The 10,236-nt window shown below is 48.0% G+C and overlaps 1 protein-coding gene across 1 annotated transcript in view; it reads right to left on the bottom strand.

Moving 5' to 3' along the window:
• Positions 1-1,904: 1,904 nt before the first annotated feature.
• The window catches only part of LOC111141506 (beta-1,4-galactosyltransferase 5), a 73,436-nt gene continuing 65,104 nt past the window's right edge, over positions 1,905-10,236 (bottom strand). Inside the window, exons 3-9 of the mRNA XM_022494110.1 lie at positions 9,452-9,565; positions 8,421-8,545; positions 7,332-7,448; positions 6,534-6,721; positions 5,709-5,831; positions 3,440-3,541; positions 1,905-2,524 (exon numbers count right to left, since the gene is read on the bottom strand). Coding sequence (XP_022349818.1) covers positions 2,377-2,524; positions 3,440-3,541; positions 5,709-5,831; positions 6,534-6,721; positions 7,332-7,448; positions 8,421-8,545; positions 9,452-9,565 — 917 coding nt within the window. The 3' untranslated portion in view covers positions 1,905-2,376. The remainder of the gene's footprint in view (positions 2,525-3,439; positions 3,542-5,708; positions 5,832-6,533; positions 6,722-7,331; positions 7,449-8,420; positions 8,546-9,451; positions 9,566-10,236) is intronic.

Here is a 10,236-nt window from a genome sequence, read left to right as displayed (position 1 = left end):
CGACGGGGCGGTGCACAGGAGGGTGTCTCCACTAATAAGACAAACTCACACTTGATCGCAAAGTAATTTCAGTGACCCTACCTCAAGGATTGAAAAGACACCTTCCTTTTGGCCTCAAATCGGCGTTTTCTTTTTAAAATCAGCTGGGTGGCGTTTTGCCAACGTTTTGTTCTTGGTATGTTCGTGAAAAGCTTCGAACAAGACCATTTTACTACACGGCCGTGTACACACACGGCATCCTTAACCAAGGATCGCTCCGTGCTGGCAAATTCTTCCAAATGACATCATGGCTGTGTCCCACTGAAAGCCGCTCATGGCCTTCGGGGCTGAGAGAGGACAGGAGGAGGGGCAGAGTCGAGGCCAGCACACAGGCCTGAGGGGAGGTGGGAGAAAAGGGGAAAGAAATCTTTATTGCTCTGGGCATCAGACTTCAAAGGAAAACCAAGTGAGCTCCTGTGTGTACTGTTCCCTCATGAAGGTCTTTTATAGCATGAGATGCTCAACGTTCTTTTAAAACACGTGATACGACTTACCAGCATCTTCAAGGGCAGCAGCCTGCTCTCTCATAAGAGCCGATAAGAGCTTTGTAATGCAGCTGGTTTTCTACAACACCGCTCTATTCTTCAAAAGAACAAAAGCATGAACAAAAAACAAGGCCTGGCCAATCACTCCCACAGCCTGTGGGGATCATATGTCCACGGAACCAACACATGCAACGGTGAAAACCCCAACCCACACGTATATACACAAATATATCCCTACACACACATCCATGTAAACCATGAAAATTAAGGAAGTTGAAGGCAAACAAGGCAATTAAAAAAAATATGAAGTACTTTTCAGAAAGTACTCCTAATCACAATATATAAATATGCTTTATGGAAAAGGAGAGGAAAAGACTGGCATTTTTCAGAATCCTACAGAAACCAAGAGGGACTATGGATGGAGGGATGTGGCTCAGGGAAAAACAGAGAGGCACAACTTCAAGGGCAATTTAGAATCTAACTTCAAGAAGTGCATGAGGTGTGAACCCAGCACTCAGGCTTGGGTCCTGGCATCCGGGAGCTCTGTCTGTCTACCCACACAGCTCTGACCGGGCTCCCCCGGCCCCCAGCTGAGCCACAGCACACAAGTGTCACCTGTTCCCTGGCTGCCTTCTTCAGTCCATCGCTCATCAGTTCTATGAACTAGTTCACAATGTTGACGAAGAATCTTCCCAGAAACCAAAAAGGGAAAAATTCAGAGGAATCACTGAAGCTAGTTGATAATTTAGGCACAGATTTCAGGAATTGCGGCCAAGTTCCATAAGAGCAAAAAAAAAGGGGGGGGGGAGAAGAGGCAGAAAACCCACCCACCTGACCCCACCACTCTCGGTGATGAAAGGACAAAAAAGTCCAGAGATCCAGGGGTGTGTGCACAGGAGGCCCCCTGAAGGGGTCTGCTTTGAGCAGGGAGAGGTCCTGTGTAGCAGAAGACTGGGATGAGAGCATATGTGCCCAACAGGGAAGACAGAGTCCACAGCAAAGTCAAGAGCAAGACTTCTGGAAGAGGGAGGGAGGGGACAGGAGTCAGTGACCAGTGACAGACTGGACTGTCCCCATCTGTTTGTGACATGCCCTATACCCACTCCCCTCCAAAGTGATAGAAATCTGGGAGGTGACAGCCTTCTACTGCATTTTAACTGAGTCCCTGCATTTGCCAACCAAGTGAGTGATCTAATATATAAATCCTGTTTGAATTGGAGCCAGCTAGAAAATTAAATTTAAAAAAGGCATTTTACATGGCTTATTTACAATTATACTTCTTCAAGAAGTGATTGTTATAGGTCTATTTATCTTCCCCACTCCCTCCCCCCACCCTCAATCCCCACCCAAAGCAGGTAATTAAAAAAAAAAAAAAAGAAAGAAAATTGAAACCAAAGAGAACACCAGAGATGGAGAAGAATGGTGTGTGGAGTTTCACTTGCTCTTCCTAAAACACAGCTGCCCTGTGGTGGGGTTGCCTCTTTGCTCTGAAGGCCGAGAAGCTCCAAAGGCCATTCGTAGCAACAGGCTCGGCGCGGGGACCCCGGCGGATGTCGGTTCCTATCCTGGAGATCCTGGCAGGGACGGGACGCTGGGGTTCTAGACCGGGGGAGAAGAGCAGCGGGACCGACGTCCGCCTTGTGAAAACAGAAAGCCAGTCCTGATGAAGGATGGTCCCAGCCACAGCGAAGGCGTTGTGTGCGTGTACTCTGTTCACATTTTCTCCTCGAACCCTGTGACCCTTCACCAGACGCTGTATTTCTATTCTCTTCCTGTGCAGAGCCCCAAGACCTCTCCCCAGGCTGCTTTCTTGGTGGCGGTGGGTAAAGCAAACGTAGGTTCTCTCCTCATCTCAGTACTCGGTCACCTGAGCCAGCTCGGGTGTCAAGTTGACAGTAATGTTTTTATACAAGGCGTCGTATGTGATGTTTGCAAAGTAGTTCAAGTTGTTGAGGCCGTCCAGCCCTTGCCGTTCTTTGGACTTGCGCAGCAGAGCGTACCTGTTTGAGCAGAGAAGAGAGGGCGGCTCTGAGTGAGGGCCCAACGCCCTCAGGGCGGAGGACAGAGCAGGACAGCCCCAGGGCAGCTCTCCGGCATCACACGGCCGGGGACAAGCCCACCCCTCCCAACTGCCCCCTGCTGAAGGCTATTATTAGAGACCCCTCCTATTTCATGCCAGGGGCTTTATTTATGACCTCATTTCATTTAATGCACCGCTCCTTAAGCAAACAAGGAAACCAAGGCTTCTGTTGTTCAATGGTTGGCCCAAGGTAAGGTCATGAACGGGGAAGCGGGAGGTAAGATATTAAAAATACACCAGGTGAGCAAGGTCAGGTCTGCATTCGGTGCCCTCTCACTCCCCTGACAACAGAGTTCGTGCAATCAGAACCGGTGGTCCGGAGAGCAGTCCTCCTCCCCGTGAGCAAGACACAAAGGCACTCACTCAACACAGAGCTGTCTCTCCATCCACATGCCCCAGTGAGTCCAGAATGGAACTTCCTGATCAAGCGCGCGCACATGAACAGAAGCTCAGGGGTACCCTTCCCGAACTGGAGCCCACGGAAAGGGGAGCCAACTCTGCTTTGCCTTGTCAGTGTAGCTACACGGAACTTTAACTGAGTGGATCTTCCTCCAACTCCCTGAAGGCTACAGAGGAGACGATGAAGCTTAAGAGGCCAAATGAGTGATTTCCTTCCAAGATCTGTGATCTACCTGTTAACCGATAATCTGCTTTCACACAAATGCCCGCCTCATAGGTACACGAAAACCTATCTAGAAACTGCAACGCAGCCCGACCAGGACCATGGAGAGAAGGTGGGGAGTAAGATGAGGGTTGAGTACGATATGCTCTGGGACACCTGCAAATGCGAAGTATAGAGGATTACGTGCAAGAACAACAAACAAACTGCACCAACCTTCCAAGAAATTGGACTTCTCCTCGGTGGTGATGAGGAATAGACTTGTACTTCCCGGTGTCACCTTCTGGCCGGCTCACAGAGTAGCCTGCATTCTGTACTCTGCCCCAGACAAAGACATTGGTCTTTCAGATTCCATGTTCAAGTACCCCAGACCACCACACCCATGCCAAGGTTGAAAAACCCCAGGCTGAACAGCAGAACTTCTTCTCCATCTGAATGTTCAATCGCCCAGCCACCCTGGGTAAGTTCACAGTTTTAGAAAAGAGGTCTACGATACCAAAACGTTTTAAAAGGCAAAAGGAATTCAAAATTCTTGGGAGTAAGGTGTGACACAGGCTCTCAGGGCCGGGGCAACAGTGAACATTCCCCCGCAGGTGAGTACACACGTACGCTCCCTCTGCCGGCTTGTCTGGGTCCTAGCAAAAGTGCTTTTCTCCCTGGCGGGCAGCACCTTTCCTGTCCACAGCCTACCACAAAGCAAGTCAGTGAAGTCCGAGTTGCACTGTGTTGTCCCTGCTTATGAACTTTAATGATTGTCTACTCCCCCATCGTCAGGGAGACGAACTAATTTGTATGACATCCTCTGATCTCCATGTAAAACTTCACAACACTAGGAGGAAAGCAGAACTTAAGGAGGTGTCCGGTTACTTATCCTTCATGTGATAAAGACAGGATTTCACAAGCTGGATTTGCTGGACACTTTGACAGGGCTGTAAGAAGTAGCACATGGAGGCAGACTCTGGATATCAACACGGAATCCATGGTCGTCATCACTATTTTAAAACTTGGCAGAGTATCATTTCAACATCCTCCTTTTGACTCCAAATTAATACTCTCCTTTTGTTTTGGGAAATGTGTTCTCTCTCCGGTTTGGTAAATACATAGAGGTCTAGAGGGTGCAGGGCACTGGGGAGAACCAGCTCCCCCGTTCCTGCGCCTGGGGGCTCCTGCTGAGCTGGGGAGAGCACGAGTGGAGAATTATGACAGATGTCCTGGGGGGAGTTCAACCGGTCAAACCAGTTACGTTTATGGAAAAGCTGTTCATCTTTACTAGGTTCCTAAGAAACCCAAATTAAGGGGATGAGATGCCATTTTTACCTCTCATATTGAGAAAGAATTATCTGGAGCTCTTTTGTCCAGTACAGCAGCCAAGGGCTGAAATGTGGCAAAACATAAAAGCTTGTCTATAACCAACGTGGGCAGTAATGTGAGAAAGCGGGAATGTTGACGCACGGCTGCTTGGAATCTTTCTGTGATCACTTTTGGAGGGAAATTCTGGTAACTATTTTAATGTAAAAGAGCATTTACTTGACTTTGTAGTTCCACAGCTAGGAATTAATTCTGAAGAAATATTTGCACACATGAACAAGGATGTTTGAAACTATAAACAATGCTCATTAACAGGAAAGGGTTAAAATAAAATATCGTGCATCTCCATAAAGGAATGCCGTGCAATTGTTAAAGATAACGAAGCGGTTCTCTCCATGTTAACAGGGTTGGAAGAGAAGGGATAGGTCTGGGTTGTTTGTGTTTGAATACAAAGAAGTAGAGAAAGAACAGCCCCGTTAAAACAGCTGCTTCCTGGGAACGAGACAGCACAGCGATAGGGATTAAGAATTATACTCTTTGGTTTATGCACTTTTATTATCTGAATTTTACCAGCCAAGTATTACTTTGTAATTAAAGCAACAAGTAACTTCCATTTTTTAAAGCCCACCGAAAAAGTCAACAGGTACAAGATGGATATTGTTTTGCTTACTTGTTCCTTATTAGGTTACTATTTACTTATTCTGTAAAAAGTTGAGTTTATACTACTCAAATACAGTATCATTCTCACAGACTTGTATAATATAGGCCCTGTCCAACAGAACAGATAAATCGGCATATTCCTGTCACTAATACGTCATCTCTGGTTTGGGAAGGTTTCATTGAAATGTGCTTTCACTGTAAAATATATACCAGATCTCAAAGGTATAGTAAGCGAAAAAATAAATGTGAAGTATATACCTCATTAATATTTCATACTGATTATATGTTGGGTGGATATTATTTTTGATATAGTGTGATAAATACACTATTGGCATGTTTTATTAATACGTTAAAATGAATTTCATCTCAAAGTTCTTTTTTTAACCTTTTTAAACATGGCTACCAGAACATTTCACATTACCGACATGGCTTGCGCCCTATCCTATCTGGGTGGTGCTGTCTGGGGAGCCTAAGGCAGCATTTCTAGAAGGCCCTGGAAACCGGAAGAGGGGAGTACCTGTTCCACAGGTCGTCATCTTCTCCACCCCAACCCCAGAAAGCGTTCGGAAAGCCATTGATCTTCCGAAACTGTTCCACTGTTAAGCCGCTCACTCCACCAAAGAACTCGGTGTAAGGAAGCCTAAAAGGAGACATACAGCCTGAATCATCTGGGAATTGAAGGATGGTTTCAGGGGCCACCACCGCACTGGACAACTGCTTCCTATATGACACAGAGCCTACCCCCCTCAACCACCCGCCACGCTCCCTCGCGCTGAAACACATCGACCTTGGTGGCTAAATGCATCTTTCTCTAACTGATTTGTTTCATAACAGCTTTACTGAAACATAACTGTACATTCCAAACGATTCACCCATTTAAAAAGCATGCAATTCCATTGTTTTTAGGATATTTGTGGAGTTGTGCAACCATGAACACCAATCCATTTTAATACCTTTCATCACCTTCAAAAGAAGCCTTGTACCCATTAGCGGTCACTCCTCATTCCCCCTCCTCCCCACAACCCGATGCAACCGCTGTTCTTTCTGTTTCTACGGATTTGCCTATTCTGGGCAAGTCACGGGAGCACAATCATGCGACATGTGGCTTCTGGTGACTGGCTTCTTTCACACAGCCGCACTTTCAAGGTTCATCTCTCTGGCCACACGGAGCAGGGCTCCATCCCTTCTACCTGCCTGACAGTGCCCCGCGCCAGGGCTGTGTTCCATCTCCTTCGTCCACCCGCCAGCCGCCGCACGCTGGGGCAGAGCTAACAAGATTTTGCCATCTTTGCGTCTCGCAGCACCTTTAGAGTCAACCTCTTCCGGAGGAAATGATACTCACAGATACATATACTTGTCCAACTTCGTTGCAAAGTGCCTGGGCATCTGCCCGCATCCATAGTAGTTCCGATCGCTTTCTGGTATGTGATCCACGTCATGAAAAATAAGACAGTCCCAGTCCAGATCCTTCATTGCTTCTTGAAAACCGACGTTGAAAAGCATGGCTCGATTAAAGGGCTGGGTGCCAACCTAAAAGAAGCAGAACTGTCTTTTTAAAAGGACTCATGGAGCAACATCTTCACTGCCTCAGCACAGCCTAAAGGAGAGCTTCGTGAACCCGACTGGGACAGATGACCTGGCCAGAGCGGGGCCTGGCCCGCAGGCTCATCACTGCCTCGTAAGCCACTTGACATCTGGCCTCAATTTCCTTAGAAATAAGAAGGGTAACGGGCCCAGGCTCCTCTCTCCCACGCTGTTGTAAGAGCAGGCATTCAACCTCTTGGGCCTTTGGAGTATCTGGCCCCATAAAGAACAATACGGCCATTTCTCCCCACAGCTCCTTATCTTAAGGGAAATTTCCTGGGTCTGGAGACCCAAGATACCACCCACGCACCTCTGGCTAAACCACTTTACAAGGGGCCTTTGTTCGAGGGTAAACAAAGTTCCATCCTGGATTCAATCAAGTCTGCAGGTGCTGAGTAATACCCCAGCCAGAAGCCCGGAGCTGCTCTCTGCTCCCCTTTCACCTCTGGGGGGACTCAGTCCCAAGAGTTCAGTTTCACCGGCTCTATCCGCCAAGGCGGATTGGCCGAAACCACCCTGAACCGCTGTCTCAGAAAGAGCAGGACGGGCCACTCACCTGCTCGACCACGTAGAACGCGAACCGCAGGCGCTGCCGCTGAAGCATGGGGATTAGGTGCCTGAGCAGGACCGGGAGGTGCTCGTGGCGGTTGCGGAAAGGGATGAGGATCGCCACCTGGAGAGGGTCACCGCACAACAGGCCGTTAATGCCCACAACATCAGCTTTGCGGCAGGACCCTGCCACAGAATCGGTGACCAGCTAGCTCCTGGGGTGTTCTGGAAGGCTGCCTTATCCGCGACCTCCACTACATGGAGAGCTATGCCGGCAGGCGGACCCTTGTAAGCACGCACCACACTGCGTACACCTTCGGCCCGCTGAATGAGTCACTCTAACCAGAACCCAGACGCACACACTCATTCTACACCATGACCCGCACACACGTGCCCACAGATATGAGCACACAACTAAAATGGACTCCACAAGACAGTACTTCCCTTACAACATGCAGTACACTTTGACATATATCTTTTATATATATACTTTTTTAAAAAAATGCTGGTCATTAAGTAGATATTACATCCCAGTGATGGGCTGGAAATGCCCATCTAGTCCAGATCTGCCTTGCTCACTGCACGACGGGCACAGAAGCCGCACTTGAACAAATAGTTGTTACCAGAATGGACGGACGCAGGCCAGTGTCAGGGGCCAGGTCCACACTGAGGCCTCCTGACCACCGTCATGCAGAAAACCACTAAGCAACTGTCAATGCTGGGCTGGGGAGCTCCGCTCTCTGTTGCACTGAACTCAGAGCAACAATGCCGGACGAGGCGCGAAGCAGTGAGTTTGTGAAGACGACTTTTACCAATGTGGCCCAAGAGACCTACCAACCCTCCCCCTCGCTTAGCCAGTATTCCTATAAAGACAAAAGGGCCCTGCACAGTCATAGGAACGATGCACGTTTCTGGGGCTACAGTGTCCTTAGGGAAACCCATGCCTCCGAAGTGTTGCCATCAAATGCAGATACTTTGCAACAGGTCATAGGGTGCAAATTACGAATTATCACAGTCTGTGAATCCCATGGTGGCTTGGAAGGACTGCAAGGCTGGGCGGGCCTCCCAGCACCTCGGGCACGGCCCCACACCCTACCTTCCATCGAGGCATGCAATCTGAAGGCTTCCAGTGACCTCCAAGCTTGATGGCTGGGTCTTTAGAGAAGATTTCATGGATGTCATCCATTGCGATTTCGCTCATGTTTATGTCTATTGGGCCCTCTAAACAGAGAGTGGTTGGGGGGGGGAGAAAAAGAATTAAGAGGCCAGAAAGTGACAGCACATTTTCCCCGTATGACCAAGGTTTCACTCTCTAGGGAGGGTCAGTGCTTTTGTCCAGCTGACTGTGTTCTTCACCGCGATGGGAAGCCCTTCCCCTGCTTGCCAACTCCCTGCATTTCAGCTCATCACTAGCGCTGCGTAAAGCAGCAAGTTGAGAAATTAAGACTCCGTAGAACGGCAGCTGAACTTCTCAAAGAGGAAGGAGGAAAGAGTGTGGCTGAACTTGGAGCCTCTCTGTGTGCTCCAGAGGTAAAAACAGACACAGGGCCCTGATTCACTCAATGATCCCGAGTGATGCGGCCCTGACCCCAAATACTCGTCATCACTGACTTAAGCGAAGGGGGCCTGTGTAAAAAGCCCAAAGGCACGGAAAATATAGAAGGACTTACTGCCGTTGCTTTAGATTATACAGGAGACGGCAAGAATGAAAGGACAAGACCACAGAATCCTGAACCAATGCTTGGAGAAAGTCACGTTCATCCACATTACCAAACAAGGTATAATCAGCACGGGATTTATACTAAAAGATAAAGCTGGTTGCCTGTACTTTCTCGAGGACATCCTAACAGGCCCCAAGTCATCAAGGAGGGGGTACATGCAAAGGGAAGACTGAGAAATATGGTAGAAAATGACACCAGGAACAGAGGCAACCTTGCAGAAGGGCTGAAGAAGGGTCAGGACACAAGTAGCTTTTGTAATCCCTGTTTCCAACGGCAGGAAGGCATTCTATTCTCCACATAGGGGAGGCATCCTGAGAGATCGAGAACACTCTCTCTTTCATTTTAATAAAACAAAACAAAACAAAACCAGACACTTCAGTCTGAAAAGCAGGGGCACTGTACTCACTCATGGAAGGGAGCCTCTCGGGGCAGGTATGGTTTGCAAAGTAGGTGAAGTCTTCAGGAAGAAACGTTGTGGTTTGTAGGAAGGTTTCACTGTGGTTCAAGTCAAGAGGATAATCTAGACAGGGAAGAGAAAAGGCAGCTCAGACCAGCACAGGTCATCAATTCTGCAATTCTCAGAGGCCTATCAAAGCATTTTTCTTAGCTATCATCTTCTGCAGAATCAGGATTCTGGACTAGCTCTTTGCTGCAGCTAAAAATTTGAACCCATCAATAAAAAGGTTAACCAGATGATACTGTTTAAACCAGTGTCTCTGTTCTTACTGGTCTTACAGCTTTATATGTACTCACTGTCCAGCTGCAGAACTCAACAACGTAATTAAAAACAAACAAAAACCAACCAGCACCCGCCTCCCCCCATGTCTTACTCTCTATAGGAACTAATTTCATTCTTTCCAGCCAATTACTTTAGTATGTACTTCCCATACAGCTGTTCCAGATGCTTCTGTCGCCTTACCCACGGACTTCCACTGTGGGGCCCATCTTCAGTATTTACCCTGAAGTCTTCACTCCGTAAATACTATTCATAGCTGAGAAATGTGCCAAGTAATGATTTCTTTTCCTGCATAATTTGGTTGTTTTTTTTTTTCCGAGAGTGACTGTTTTGTTTCTGTTTGCTTAGTTTTATATGGCATCATGACTAACGCCATGCCCTCTGCCACCCACGGCCCCTCTTAGGATGTCCACCAGCATGAGACATTCTCTCCACTGTCTTCCCAGAGACAGTCC

The sequence above is a fragment of the Enhydra lutris genome, unplaced genomic scaffold, assembly GCF_002288905.1.
Source record: "Enhydra lutris kenyoni isolate GAN:26980312 unplaced genomic scaffold, ASM228890v2 scaffoldscaffold6, whole genome shotgun sequence".
Lineage (NCBI taxonomy): Eukaryota > Metazoa > Chordata > Mammalia > Carnivora > Mustelidae > Enhydra > Enhydra lutris.
The sequence above is the reverse complement of the archived record's forward strand: the minus strand, read 5'-3'. Positions and strand labels throughout refer to the sequence as shown.